At 45.8% G+C, this 15655-nt stretch overlaps 1 protein-coding gene across 1 annotated transcript; it reads left to right on the plus strand.

Annotated features, from left to right (window-relative positions):
* The first annotated feature begins 780 nt into the window (after nt 1-780).
* LOC137591620 (A disintegrin and metalloproteinase with thrombospondin motifs 5) lies at nt 781-15616 on the plus strand. The gene is made up of 8 exons (XM_068309736.1): nt 781-2250; nt 9206-9338; nt 9467-9634; nt 10167-10450; nt 11470-11653; nt 11736-11911; nt 11995-12170; nt 12260-15616. The coding sequence occupies exons 1-8, from the start codon at nt 1159-1161 to the stop codon at nt 12951-12953; spliced, it is 2907 nt and encodes a 968-aa protein (XP_068165837.1). The 5' UTR covers nt 781-1158; the 3' UTR covers nt 12954-15616.
* The last annotated feature ends 39 nt before the right edge of the window (nt 15617-15655 follow it).

The following is a 15655-nucleotide window of genomic DNA, read 5'->3' on the forward strand; positions in this document are numbered from 1 at the left end:
CTCTTGGCATGCAGACACAATTACCCACCCTCCCCTCACCTCTGGGGTGGGGGTGGGGCAAAGGTAATAGTTGTTAGGTGACTCAGCGTCTCAAGAACTTTTAAGTCTCTCTGTTCTTCTAAGAGAGTGTTTGTGAGCTCTGGTGAGGTATGCAGGGCTAAAGTACAACATCCCTACACACACACACACACACACACACCTCCCCCAAGGTACAATAGATATTCAAGATGGCTGTCGTGACAGTTCCAGGCCCACTCCCACACCTGCAGACCCACAGACGGAGCTGTACGGCACCTCACCGCGTGCAGGTTCCCACGTTTCCTCCATTGGAACACACGCCATCGAGTGGAGCTCTTATTCTAGAATGGCTATAAATTATCTATGCGTGTCTAGTTTGCTGAAACTCTCACTGTTGGGACTTCCAGTCGTCAATTATTGAAAGAGTCAAAGTGTAAAAAGTGTAAAAATAACAGGCTTTAATGGAGACAAGTTGGAATAGATGTGTGTTTGTTCCAGGATGTTCAGGAAGTTGGTTTTCAGACGGTGATGCTGATGTCATCCATCAATCCATTCAGTCATTCATTCATTCATTCATTCATTCATTCATTCATTCATCCATTCATAACCAGATGCCACCACGTCTGTCTGACTTGCGCTGCTTTTGATGGGCAGCACCGTTCAGGATCCTCTCCTCCAGCACTTGACTCAGATTTGAGAAAGAGAGTGAGACAGCCAGAGAGAGAGAGAGAGAGAGAGAGAGAGAGAGAGGGCGGCGGGGGGGGGGGCGAAGCGAGGGGGGTGGGGGTGATTGAGCGCAAAGGGGGCAGGACTTTTTCTCTCCCAGTCCTATTAAGCGCAAACTTTGTGTTTTTGTTCTCCAAGTTGGGCTCAGCGTCTCCTCCGCGCACAGCCCCTCTCTGCTGCGCTTTTTCTTTTCAGTTTTTTTTTCTCTCCTCAGTGTTTTTTTTTTTTTTTTTTTTTAAATTTCCCCGTCGGTCACTCCTGTGTGTGTGTGTGTGTGTGTTTTTGTTTTGTTTTTTGTCATGGATGATTTTGACACTGGGGGGGATGCGCTTTAGGGAGGAACAATTGCTCAAAGTTGTCTCTCCGTCCACTCCGGGGTTGTTTTAGTGGATGCGCCTCGGGTTGGAATGAACAATGATGCGGCTCCTTGGCGCTCTGGCCGAGAGCATGTTCTGTTTTCGGCTACTGTTGCTGTGCGTCGTGGAGTTGCAGCTGGGAGCCGGGCTTTCTACTTTCCAGGGGTTCTATCTTCCACCTGCGAACGGATCGCTTCTCACACCTGCGCGGAGGACGGATGGGGCCGTGCGGACGATTGACCGGATTTACCACGGAGGAGGGAAGGTGGGCTACCTGCTGTACCTGGATGGGAGCCGCTTCCAGCTGGACATGGAGCGGGATGAGTCGGTGCTGTCGCATCATTCCAGCCCCCAGTACGTGCTTGCTCTGATGGGGGAGAGCTCGGCGGTGTTGCCACGGGAATGCGTGTACCGCGGCACAGTGGACTCCAACCCGGAGTCCCTGGCGGTGTTAAACCTCTGCGGAGGGGGTCTGGAAGGCTTTTTCGCCGTGAGCCACGCACGCTACACCATCACACCCATCATCAGGGCAAAAGGACACGAGCACGACGTGCGCGCCCTGCAGGACAAGGACGCGGAGAGCGCGCTCCACGTCTTTACGCGTGAGAGTTTCACTTTTGAGGCCATGCGTGAGGCGCGCGAAAGCTGCGGGACGCGCGAAGGGCGCAGAGGACGAAGGGATGCGGTGGGGAGACGCCATCGCAGAGGTCGTGGAAAGCGGAGACGTGAAGATCGTGGGCTGGCGGCGGAGGAGCCGGATGCGCACGGCGCACCGGGGAGGAGATGGTGGAGCCAGCTCGCCAAAGCGCCTGGACCGCGGCGCAAGAGGTCCGTGTCCCGCTCCAGGCACGTGGAGCTGCTCCTGGTGGCCGATGACACCATGTCCAAGAAATACGGCAAGGACTTGAACCACTACCTTCTCACACTGGCCTCCATCGCCTCCAAGCTGTACGGACACGCCAGCATCGAGAACCCCATCCGGCTGTCGGTGGTCAAAGTGATCACGGTGGCGGAGAAGGAGAAGGGGCTGGAGGTGTCCAAAAACGCGGCGGTGACGCTGAAAAGCTTCTGCAAGTGGCAGAACCAGCAAAACCCGCTGGACGACGACCACCAGCATCACCACGACGCCGCCATCCTCTTCACCAGGCAGGTAAACAAACCTCCCCCTCCCATCGCCTCCACACCCCCACACCCCCCCCACCCTGACGCACCGGTGCGCGGAGGAGAGGCAGCTGAGCGATCCGGAGTGACGCCACGCTTTGTTTTGGTCGTGATGGCGCACCAGCTGCGCGCACTCGGATGATCGAGTCCCTGAAGGGGTTTTAGTGGAAATAGATTCTGAAATGCAAAACACACTCTGTAATGCGCATGACAGAGACAGGTCACTTTTTTTTCTTTTTTTTAAAAAAGATTTTAAAAGTCTTATTAAAGGTTAAGTTTCCATTTAAGTTGCATTTAAAGTTGGGTTGGGAAGACTGGAGAAACTTCTTCCCACATGGCCCTCATATGTCCTCCTAGTTTGTTTCTCTCTCCTCTTTTTTTGGCTGAATTTTGGAGAGAGAAAAAAACTATTTCCTGGGCCTGGTGGAGTTTTTTTTTCTCCCCCCCTCTCCTCTGTCTGCAGCCTCTCCCAGTCCCATGACAACCTGAAACCCTCAGATTCTACGAGCTGAGCCACATGCCAGCGGCCGGCACGCAAATTCTTCCCTGGGTGGGAGGTTTGATATCAGCTGCTGCGGTTTGCTCGGCAGAAATATCCCTTACAGCTCCCTTGAACCTACAGGCGCTTAAAGGCGGTCATCCCAACCTTGCAATTCCTCACCCTCCCTCTCCTCTCCTCTCTCATCACCCCAGTCTGCACATTTTTTTCCCAGTTCCTTTTCCAGCGTCAGTCAGCTGGGGCTGGGAGCTGTCAGAAAAATAAACACATCCACCCTGGGAGAAGCAACCACACTCATTTATCCCTCCTTTTGCCATCCCTTTCTTTCTCTTTCTTGACTTTCTTTTTTTTTCTTTTTTTTTTGAAGAAAAACTTCGAAGCAGCAGCGGATCTTCACACATTTTTCACCTCTCCGGGTGTGGCTGTATGGCGGTTACCTCCAGCTGGCCGTGTCAAATATCTCGCCTGGGATTGCGATGTTTTCAGCTCATGCAGAGTCTTGTCGTGGCTCGGTGGTGGTGGTGGTGTTGGGGGGGGGGGAGAGGCATTACTTCGGATCTCCTGGCGTCGGTGGCACGGCAGTGGCGTCATGCATTGGCAAGGCAGCCAGTAGTAAATACCTGGGTCAGCAAGCTGGCAAGGTGACTCACTTCCTGTGTGCCAGCCGCCTTGTGGCTCCTTTCTAACCTTGTTGCCAACACAAGTGTACCGGCCACAGCCAGAAGACTGTGTCATCCTCTGGCGGTTGGACTTTGTTGGTGTTGAAAGGGTCAGGCAGGCACGGAAAAATATTCTCCAGATCCCTCTGAAGCAGCTTTTTCAGGTTTGGAAAGCAGAGGAAACTGATGGAACACGACGTTTTATCAGCTGGGAATTTTTCTCTATTCTTCTTGAGCTTTGATCCTTTTAAAAATCCATGGGAAAAAAACCGTTCCACTCAGTATCTTTCCATTTATTTTGGATTCATTTTTGTGTCCAAGCTGCCCAAGTTTCAGACAATATATTTCCATCCTTATTCAAGAAACTTTTCATACATAAAACTTGGAGGTTACAAAGTTTCCATGTGAGCTTAGTCTTAATATTAAGACGGAAAAAAGTTTTGGGAAAGTATAAATTAACGACACACAGTCAGCATTCCATTTCTTCCCCACCTGTTGCAGCACTTGTATTATTCACACACCTCCCTCCTCACCTTCACTCCCCACACCTCTCACTTTCCCCACTGATACTGACACTGATACGTTACCTGTCAGCAGCAGAGGCGGGACCTCCCACCCCCTTGTGCACAGAGCGTGTAATCCTCTCCCCATTAGCCGCAGTACGCCCGCCACATGGCTGCAGGACGTATGAACCTTAATCTGCAGAATAAGTGCTAAAGCATGACTGGAGTTGAAGTTCACGACTTTAAGAAGCCAAAGAATGCAGCAGCCGCCTTACTTTAACTTTGACCTTTGAACTTTTGAAGGCCAGGGTCGGTGTTTGGTAGGAGAGGAACTCAGTGACTCCAGAGAAGTGAACTTTCAGAACTTTCCTGACGAATGAATGTTGCATCAGAAAGTGATTGAATGTGGAATGCGAAGACGCTGAGAGTGGTCTGACTTTAATTCTTCACAAGAACCATCCTTCCATTCCTCCACCGATCTTTTTACCAGAGCAGCGGTCAGAAAATATTCACCGTCCAGAGCTGCACATCGTCATTTTTAGTTTTACAAACAGGATTTGGCCTTATTAGAGTTTCCACTGACAAAATGCCACAAAGGAAATCTGGCTCAGGTAACTCATGCATCACTGTAATTTGGCTTGGAAATGAAGAAAAAGGGAAGGTGTGGTGATGTGGTGGATATTTTCAAGGAGAAAAACTTTAGTTGTGGCATCGATGGAAAGTTAACAGGTCGAGAAACATCTGTGTGCCACAGATTCGCCTCAAATGTTTTATGGGAAATAGTCTCAACCTGTGTTTGGGCGAAATAATAAGAAGTAACCTTCTACATATTTGCGTTTCGAGTTACTGGGAAGTAGGTCCTGATTACTGGAGTCTGCTGAACTAGAACTGAAGCTCACTGAAGACTTTGTGACTGAAGTCAGACCAACCCATTGTTCCCAGACGGAGTTGGGGGTGGGTGGGCAGCAGCAGGAGTTCACAGGGTTGGATGGAGCTTGTCTCTTTGTGGCGAGGTCCAATTACTCCAACACCCCCGGACCCGCAGTGATCTGACCTGTGTGGCCGTGTCACCCTGCCCCACACATACCAGCGCCGGATCCAAACAACGGGCACATTGAGGGGACACGGGGACCGTTCTGAGGGTGAACATGGGAACGTTAAGCGTTACGCATGGCTGTGCTCACTTGTGAGCCGGGGTCGCGACACAAAGCCTCACTGTAACACGGCCAGAGAGCTGACAGAGCAGAGGTGATGTGAACATACATACATGTTTCGATTTTTTTTTCTTTCCATCTGCTTCTCGCAGCAGTCGCTCAAATATTTGGCTAAAAATTGTTAGCATCCACTTGCGATGCCAGGAAATATCGCAGTACTAACCTTTCAAACTCTTATCGGGGGTCAGGCCGCTGTCGGATTTGTAGAAAGTTCAAACAAAATATGAAAAAGTGCTTTTCTTTTAGCTAACTGTCCTTTGCAGTAATGAAAAAGATAGCCCAGAGTGAATTAACAGGAAAGCTGAAACATCTTTAGTTTTAGTGCCAGAACCACTTTCATTTGGTGGCCAGTTGAAAGTTAACCATGGAACCTGATCGCACTTGCAAAAACCGAACATTTCTGCTCAGAAATGCCCAACTTGAAGACAAAACTTATCCCCAAACCATTAATACGAGGTTTTCCTCTTTCCTGGATTGTTGATGATTGCTCAGCTGCAAATTTAGAAGCTTCTAACCATGGAAACTTCTGCTTTGTCATCATTATTAACATGATGTCACTAATAGGGCACTGTGTGAGCAAAAAGTATTCAAAATTACATAAAAACAAGAATAGAAAATCTTCAATCCAGCCTTGTAGCATGTGAATCTCTCTTCATCCTGTCATCAAACCCATGTGGTCATTTTTGTGCAATCCGTCTCACGGGTCGTTCTTTATCGTAACACGTAGGACGATTCCCTTAGAAGTTGCTAAATCACAATAGTTTGCAGAAGCAGAGAGAGAGAGAGAGCTCATGTGTGGATGATTGGGTTAAGATTCAGGCTGATGTAGACGTGGCATGGACACATATGTTTCCCCCACACATGTTATATCATTAGCCGTTATGCATTTACGCACTAGATCCATTCAGCTCCCCTCCCCTCCTGGTTCGATGCGTTTGTGTGTCTGCAAAAGTGTACATTTCCCAGCCCTCGCCCCCGTCACAACCAGCCCCTCTATTTGTTTTAAATGTTCTTGATATTTCACACATGCTATAGTTCGACTGGCATGTTTACAACCTGCAGACGGCCCACGGATCCCAAACCCTTGACCTCGATCGCGTCTGAGCACCAGTTCAGTCTCAGCGTATCAGCCTCAGCCTCTTCACACTATGATGCATCGGTGACTCTTATTTGCAATCATGGGTTGAAGTTTCCTTTGAGTGCTGAGGCCTGTTTGCACGCGTGGTAAAATTCAGATGTTTACTTGGGTCAACTCTTCATGCTTCTTCGTGGGGGTTAAATGCTTCTTTTCACTCCCAAATTTTGATAAAAAGATGGATAAAAGATCAAAAGTTGAGCTCAAGTTTCCTAAATGTGAGTGATGTCATCTGGAATCGGTAACGTGGAGATAAATAGTGATGTTTCTACTTTCTGTTCACCAACACAACACAACTACACACTAGGTTACAACGTCAGTCATGACTTTATACTTTGTGTAGCATCAAACAGATTAAACATGTTTTATTACACAGTAATATAATGCATTTGTCATCAGAATAACTTAAGATAAGAAAAAAACATCTTGAGAAGAATTAATAATAAAACTTGATGTGTAATAAAAGTTTATTTTGGCATTGAGCCTTGAAGCCAGCAGACTTTATGGCCTTTGAGGTTATAAAGATGTTTTGGCGCCGCTTCAATCCATCTATTTTTCATGTATAATCAGTGGTCCGCACACATATAATAGTTTTCTAGAATGTTTCCATTCATTTTAATGTGCATGAGATGCGAGAGTGGAGTGGAGTCACACCACAGACTCTGAAAGGTTGTGTTTTGACTGATAGGGAAGATTTGGAAACTTAAATTATAAGTCAGGCTGTTTAAAATGTCGTCATTTTTATCCTGAACCAAAGTGAAAAAAAAAGATCGTTTTCACCAGAAGGAAAATTACCGGATTACCAAAATTACTACAGCTCAATCTGAAAGGGGGTAATCCGGCCATTGAGGTATTCCAGTCTGGATCGACGTGAAATGAAAGCATGAACAAAAATGAAATCACTTGAAGAACCGCAGGTCATTTACTGACAGATCATTATTTAATCCATTCAGAAAACAGTCAAAGTAAACATCGTGACCTAGACTCACTCTGAACTCATTCTGCTTGACCTTTTATTTCGTCTGTGTGTGTGTGTGCTGGTCTGCCGGCTGTTTGTTTAACACAACCCTTGGCTTAGTTTGCAATTGGTTTTGTAACACACACCCACACACACACACACACATACACACACACACATAGTTCTGATTGCCTCTTGACCTCCACAACCAGCTTTCCACCTGTTCTCTTATTATTTCTGCCAATATTTCTGGTGCTCCTCATCCTGCCAGTTCTTCTCTTTAATTTCCTGCAGCCCTCCATCCTACCCCACCCACACTCCAAGATTCTTGATTCCTAAAAGTATTTAACTTTTCCTCCCTCTTTTTTTGTGTTTTTTTTAAAGAGTGAACTGCCTTTGGATTAGATTTGGGAAGAGTGTTTTGCAGAGGGAAGAAGTAAATAAGTGTTGGGGTCATTTCAGGTGCTTTTACATTATAATGAGATTTCATTTGTGTTTCTTTACACTAACGAAAGCCATGTGAACGGGGCAAAGCTGGAACAAAAACAGTTATAGAACAGGAGGGGTGTGAATAAATAAATGAATGAAAGGGGGTAAAGGTCTAAAGAGCTTCAAGGTGAAGGAGTGTGGGAAACAAGGAAAGACAAACAGACAAAACTGGAAGACAAAACGTCTGCGTGCTGAACATTCTCGACGTTTCAAATAAACTTTCCTCCATAGTTTTTTGTCTGGATGTGGAAAAACGAAGAACAGCTTCATCCCTGGTTTGGCTCACGGCAGCATCATCCGTCCAGTCGGTGTGTAGACGTGTGTTTTGTTTCATTCCCACGCATCCAGGAGTCAGTCTCGCAAAAGTTTGCCCTCTTTCCGTTCTCCGTTCTTTTATGTGTGTGCCCATTTCCTTACAAGTGCATTCTTATAGTCGTACACATCTCACTGTACTTGCATGTGTGTATTGCATGCATTGGGTGCATGTGTGTGTGTGTGTGAGGCCATCCCACCCAGCCAGTCATGTGCGAGCCCAGAACACAAAAACGACTTGTTCCGCGCACACACACCCTCCCCAGAGAGCCTCAAACACACGACCCAGCAGGCCTGTCAGCACCACTTAACATGACGATTCATCCTCCCCACCAGACGTGTGCGTGTGTGTGCGTGGGTGTGTGTGTGTGTGTGTGTTGAATGCACATTCCGTTCTGCTGCGTTGTGCACGCACGTGCACGCGGCTCCACACGTAATCGTGCGTGCGCCAGCGTGATGGTGTGATTAACCGATTGATCTGATGCGCTCAGCAGGGCCGAGCTGTGCAGCCCCGGGGCCTCATCTGCATGGACATATGTGGGAATCAAAGCAAACATCAATACTGGCACCGTATGAGGCAGACGGGGTGGTGGTGTTTGAAAAACAGCGCAAGAAAAATGAGGAAACACTGTATAGGAGGAGGAAAGTCTGAGAAAATGACTCCTTGGGGTATCTCCACTCTGAGATTATGGAATTTAAACTACCTTATTAGTTTGACATGATCTCCAAAAGTCATAATAGCTTTGAAAAAGACTGTTTGCATTCTCTCTTTTTTTTTAAGTGCTATAAGTTTTGCTAACCTGCAATAAAAAACCACAGCAGAGACTTCCTGGAGTAGACCCCAGAGCTGTGGTCATCTTGTGTTGTTTGTGGTTTCAGCTGCATCGTCTTTGGTTTAGGAAAAATGTTGCAAGAAGATTTACCAAGAAGAAACTTGACAATAACAGCTGAAAAAGAAACTTTTCAAACAGTGAATTAGATATACTTTGGTTTCGATTAGGACTGAATCTGATTTAAGGTGTTGATCCTTCAAAACAGCGAGAAAAGTGAGCAAAATTTAATACATTCCATGTTGAATTTTTATAGATTTGGGAATAAGGCTGATTGTTGAGGTTATTTTCCAAACTTTATGGATGATCATTTCAACTTTTAGTACTTTTTTCCCTTTCTTCCAGGATCTCTGTGGCCACCACTCCTGCGACACCCTCGGCATGGCGGACGTCGGCACCATCTGCTCTCCTGAGAGAAGCTGCGCCGTCATCGAGGACGACGGCCTCCATGCTGCGTTTACCGTCGCTCATGAGATCGGTAGGCACAGAAACACGCATACAACGGCATACATAGATAGAAACACGCCACGGCATGCTTGTGCACATTTATCATCTACCTCTATGTACACGTTTGCATCGACAAACCCAATGTTTCTTCCTCCGCAGGTCATCTGCTCGGTCTGTCTCACGACGACTCCAAGTTTTGCGAGGAACGCTTCGGAGTGAACAGCGACAAGCGGCTCATGTCGTCCATCCTCACCTCCATCGACGCTTCCAAACCCTGGAGCCGGTGCACCTCGGCTACCATCACCGACTTCTTCGATGATGGCAATGGTGAGTGTGCGGGACGCTGCAGAACAATGCAAGGCAAATAAATGGTCGGCAGTTGGGTTTTGAGACACATCTGCAGTTCTTTTACGAGATAGAACTTTTCCAAGCCCAGTACAAGTGTTATTTTGTCCACCCAATAAATTGCATCCATCTGAATTATCCCATGACACCCATAGCTGAGAGCAGTTTACCAAGAATTCTCTGTTAACGTGGTGTTATTTCCAATATTATTACCCTCTTGTGTGCGGTAGCAGTTAAAACATTGGCAAGAAATCAAGAGGAATGATGCATCACATGTTTTATCTGCGGTTTCATTCATGAAAGCCATGAAGCATTGCCAGTTTGATGCATTGCCAAAAGATTTGCAAATATTTTCAAGCTTATTCAATGTATAAACAGCATATTGGATCCAGCTAGCAGCTTGTCCTGCACCTTTATTGACTAATATAACTTGTTTAGCGATAGGTTAAAACAGATTTCTATTTCTTAGTTTGCAAAGCCCTTTTTAAAAATCACCTCTTTTTCTTCCTGTCAGCCGAGTGTCTCTTAGACACTCCTCGCCAGCCCCTCTTGGGCCCCGAGGAGCTGCCGGGACAGAGCTACGACGCCGTCCGCCAATGTCGCCTCGCCTTCGGCCCCGAGTACACAGTCTGCCCAGGAATGGACGTGTGTTCTCGTCTCTGGTGCGCCGTGATTCGCCAGGGACAGATGGTGTGTCTGACTAAGAAGCTGCCAGCCGTGGAGGGAACGCCGTGCGGGAAGGGACGCATTTGCCTGCAGGGAAAGTGTGTGGACAAGACCCGGAAAAGACACTACTCGGTAAGACGGGTGGGCAAAAAAAACGCAAGGGTTGAATTTGAAGAAGATATTAAAGTTGTTTATCAGGAAGAGACAAAAAGGACTCCGTTCTGAAATAAAATCCAATTATAGTTCACAAAGGGATATTTTAGGCGCTTATTTTCACACATCTGGGAGACAGGACAGTTTGGGAGATGAAGTTGAAAGGGAGAAAAATGTCAATCTTCATGTGACTTCATTGCGCGGTCTGCGTTATTTATGCCAACACTGATCTGTTTTATTTGTTCTCTTGCCCTTGCTTAAATCGATCCAAATTAGATTTTGCCCATAACGAACAAATGTGTTTACGGAATGCTGTTGAAAGAAAGTGAGAGTGGAAAAAAGAAGGGAAAGAGTCTTTTCTTCGTGTTTATTTGTCACATGACTTTTGATGACCGAATCCTTGGCAGAAAAACTCTACGAGTGTATCCGGCCCAGATTCTGACATGCTTCGTTTTCACTGCCTCGCATGACGACCAGTTTACTGCTGCGAGCAACATTAAGCCCCTCCACTTCAGTCTTCACAATCCTTTAAACTCTGATTGCAAATTAAGTGGCCTTTACTGTGGAAAGATGAAATTCCGGTGTTAAAACAGCTCAGCTGTGTAACTAAATGGAAAAGCTATTTCCGAAGAGGCTTTACAGAACTTTTGGGGTTAGAAAATCATGTTTCATAACATGTTAAATGCTACTTATTTGATCTTTTTTTTTTAAATCTCTATGACTCTTGAAGGACTGGTTGGAAACTCTTAACTTTTAATTAAGGTTATTTTTTCCACACATTAAATGACACATTAGCACATATCTCTGAAGGGCTTTCCTTCAGAGATATGTGCTTTGGCTCGACAGACAACCACTCTGGTTCCAACGTGTCTTCTCTAATCTCCTCCCTTTTTTTTCCTTCCTTTTCATCCCTCTCTTACTACTCTGTGATTTGTCCACTGCTCTCCCTCGCCTTTAATCTTCCCTCTCCTCTTCACTCCACTTCTCCCTCCCCAAAGGCGTCCAACCACGGTAGCTGGAGTTCCTGGGGTCCTTGGGGTGCGTGTTCCCGGACGTGCGGCGGCGGGGTGCAGTTTGCTCAACGCTTGTGCAACAACCCGCCACCGCGGAACAACGGGCGCTACTGCACGGGCAAGAGAGCCATCTATCGCTCCTGCAACGTCGCACCATGTCCGCCATCAAGTGAGTGTGACGACCGACACAGTCGTGATCGTGATGGCACGGCTTTTGTTTGCTTATCATCCAAACTGGAACTTTTCTCCAGGTAAGAGTTTCCGGCAGGAACAATGCGAGGTGCGCAACGGCCCCCAGACAGATCCTAAAGGGGTGAAGACCTTTGTTGAATGGGTGCCCAAGTACGCGGGGGTCCTCCCGAAAGATGTGTGCAAGCTGACCTGCAGGGCAAAAGGAACAGGGTACTACGTGGTGTTCTCTCAGAGGGTGCGTGGCTTAAAAAGTTGCGGTGTATTGAGTGGAACGCTAACGTGGATGACGACGTTGATTTCGTGGCCGTTTGTCTTCAGGTGGTTGACGGGACGGAGTGTCGTCCTTACAGCAGCTCGGTGTGCGTTAAGGGAAAATGTGTCCGGACAGGATGTGACGGCATCATAGGCTCCAAGCTGCAGTTCGACAAATGTGGCATCTGTGGAGGCGACAGCACAGGATGCATACGAGTCATGGGCAACTTCACCAAGAGGAGGTAAGAGAACAGCTGTGACGTGTCTTTATGTGATGGAAACAACAAATAGTCTAATAGTCTAACGTTCTGCCTTCCTTCTTGCCAAACAGTAAGGGCTACACTGACGTGGTGAAGATCCCTGCAGGCTCCACCCACATAAAGGTTCGCCAACACAAGGCCAAGGACCAGACCCGCTACACCGCCTACCTGGCCCTCCGACGCCCCAATGGCGAGTACCTCCTGAACGGCAAGTTTATGATCTCCACCTCCGAGACGATCATCCCCCTCAATGGAACTGTGCTGAACTACAGCGGCTGGAGCCAAAGGGATGAGTGGCTTCACAGCATGGGTCCCGGGGCCCTCCAAGAGGCTTTAGTCGTCCAGATTCTTGCAACAGATGCTAAAAAGCCCCTGGATGTTCGTTATAGCTTCTTCATGCACCGTCGCGTAGCCCCAGCGCATCCGCCAGCTCCACACGTCCCCAACTCAAAGTTAACCCACGCTCCGAGTACTACGACAGTCTCAACCACGACGAGAACCACCACCACCACCAGAAGCACCACTATGTCTTCCTTCGCACCGCCTGCCATGGCCCTAGGGCCACCAACAGTCTCGAGTCTCTCCAGTCCAGCCGCAGGTCCCCAGTGGGTAACGGGTTCCTGGATGACCTGCACCAGGACTTGTGACACTGGCTGGCAGAGTCGGACAGTGCAATGTAAGGACCGGGATGGGAAACTGTCCAAGGGCTGCACGCTAGGATCTCGCCCCTCTGCTTTCAGACACTGTCTGGTGAAGAGATGTTGAGGCAGGAGAACACAGGAGGAGCAAAGAAATTCAATCCTCACATTTGATAAAAAATCTTAATCCTGGACGGACTGTGGACCAGCGAAATTAAGGCTTAGAACTTTAAACAGGACTGTGAATGTTGGGTGAAAATACCTGGACCAGACACAGACACTCATTCAGAAATATATAGGGACAGACTGCCATGGATGTACCTGACTATATGCCAGATGGATGTCCTGGAATTAATGTAGCTATGCAAAGCACAAGTAGGATGGAGGACATTGTCCATATGATGATAAGTATGGCCCTGGCATACCCTAAAGACTTGAATTGCATGTCCTTTCCACATGGACAGTAGCTGATTGTCTTTACTTCTGTCTCCAAACCCAGGAGCCTACATGTGTGTTACCCTGTAATGGCATGCTTGTATTTTTCCTGCTATTCCATGTGTTCTAATCCCTGTGGGGCTTTGGAAGTTACGCCTCTTTGTCTTAAGTCTTGTATGTGTCCGAGACAAGAGCCCCAACAACGGGAAGCACTCCTTATTCAGTTAATTGTAACCCTGTCCCATGACCATCACACCGCATCGTGGATTGCCATTTCACGGATATTTCAGGAACTGAATGACTCATAGGATTTGTTCAAGGAAAATTATAAGAAATGCTCACGAGATTAAAGGCCATGCTAAAGAAAACATCTTTTCCCCAACCAAGACAGTCTTTGAAAAATACGTGCAAACCAAGTCCAACTGTTCAGCAAGTTTTTAATGGTGCTACTAATGGCCTAAAGGTATATTTGAGTGCACATTATTACTGAATACAATGGTGGTCTCCTTATTTTTGAGATCCTTAAGAGATTGCCTGCAGCTACTCTCTGACTGACCGAAATTTCCAACTTAGTTGCAGTAGATGTAGATACACGATCCTCCATCAGGCTCCCTTCCTGCCCCGACTATAAACGATTCGGGGTCTTTGCCCGACTGATCTGTAGAAGCAAATGTCAGAAAGGAACAAGGAAGGAAAGGCTGGACATAAACTGTGTACGATGGCTGTCAGAGGACAAACTTTATCACTTAGAATGACAAAGGGCAACGTAACCTCGACACTCCTTAACATTTTTGGACAGATTTTGGGCAATGCTTGATGTTTGTGTGTGTGTGTGTGTATGTGTGTGTGTGCGCGCGCTCGTGGTCACATGTTTGTCCTCTACTGCATGTTGGCGCCTTTCCACTTTTCATTTGTATCGATCATTACGCTGGTGCTCTGAGGCTTACAGTCCTCCTGTTTTTGTTTGTTTGTTTGTTTTTGTGATCAATATTTGTCTGTTTATCTGTTAGAGAGCAATGCTAATATGACAATGTGTGCCCCAGATACTCGCAGCAATTCAACACTTTTTTTTTTTTTTTGGTTTGTTTTTTTGTTTACATCACAGTCTGTGTTAGTAAATGGTTGTTTTCACCTGTTTGCTGATTGGTAGTGTTTGCCACATGATTTAATTTAAAGGGCCAGTTCACCCAAAATACTAAAATGAACTTTTGGCTTCATTCATCCACATTTTTTAAAAGGATTTCAATATTTATTTCATTGACACTTATTTGGCTGAGAAAGTAATCTGATGATTAACGCCATTCTTTTGTAGCTTAGCATTACACTGGAAGCAAAGGGAAACAACTAGCCTAGGGTAGTAAAAAGGTTGCAAATAGACTTGCCTCTGAAGTTCACATAAAGTGTAAAAAGAGTTTAATGCTAAGCTAACAGGATGCTTGTTTTATCTTCATATTGAACCATAAAAACTATGATGCTATATTAAAAAAACCTTAAATCCATACTACTTTATAAAGAAAAAATGTAATTCAGTAGCATATGCTTTTATTTTTTTATCAACAACCAGCACACGGTGGACAGTTGTGATAATGTTCATATCTATTCAGCTTCAAGCTGAGCTTCAGCTTTTGTTCTTTCAACACAATCAAATGCACATATCATTTAAACGTGATGCATAGGAAACAAAACATCATAAAAACTCAGTTACGAATGTAACTGAGTTTAAAATCTTTTAAATCTCACAATATCAAGCTTTAATTTAGTTATTTAATCACTGGGGCATTTAATGTGTAGACGATATGCATAAGCTTCACATTGGGAGACAAATATGAAATTTTTATTTTAAAACACAAAAAATAATACGTAGCAATACACCAATTCTCCTGCTCCAAACTTAAATTCTTTAGAATACCTTCCTATTATAAAAAAGAAAGAAAAACAGAACAGGAGAAAGGCTTTTGGATCAAACACCACTCGCAAAATGTCTTCTCTTGTTTTAGATTTATTTACAGTATGTAGAGGTGTTTTTGTACAATGAAAAGTTCGTTCATATATGTGTTCCTATTCAACCATATTTACACAGAAATGTACTCATGCAGATTGAAACTCTTGACTCCTCCAGTGAGGAAACCCGACAGAAACACAGCACTGAACTTGTAATTTATTGTTTGTACAACTGGTATGTGTGAATAAAATAAACAATGAGATGAGTTTTATTTATTATAGTAATTTTGTAACAAATTACTATTTAACTTAGGAACATGACTGTGCAGAATCATTCCTTTGTGAGAAAATAGTGTTTCTTTTCTAGTCATCCACATGAATATATGTACATAAAAATCTATATATTTAAAAATGCTTTTGTCTGTGTTTATTTTGTCACGGCACCAATACATT

The sequence above is a fragment of the Antennarius striatus genome, chromosome 24 (genome assembly GCF_040054535.1).
Source record: "Antennarius striatus isolate MH-2024 chromosome 24, ASM4005453v1, whole genome shotgun sequence".
NCBI classification, from domain to species: Eukaryota; Metazoa; Chordata; class Actinopteri; order Lophiiformes; family Antennariidae; genus Antennarius; species Antennarius striatus.

Coding starts and splice junctions, on each gene's coding strand:
- LOC137591620 (XM_068309736.1), top strand. CDS start 1,159: ATGATGCGGCTCCTTGGCGCTCTGGCCGAGAGCATGTTCTGTTTTCGG. Junction 10,451..11,469: donor CCCGGAAAAGACACTACTCG/GTAAGACGGGTG, acceptor CCCTCCCCAAAG/GCGTCCAACCACGGTAGCTG. Junction 11,912..11,994: donor ACGTGGTGTTCTCTCAGAGG/GTGCGTGGCTTA, acceptor GTTTGTCTTCAG/GTGGTTGACGGGACGGAGTG.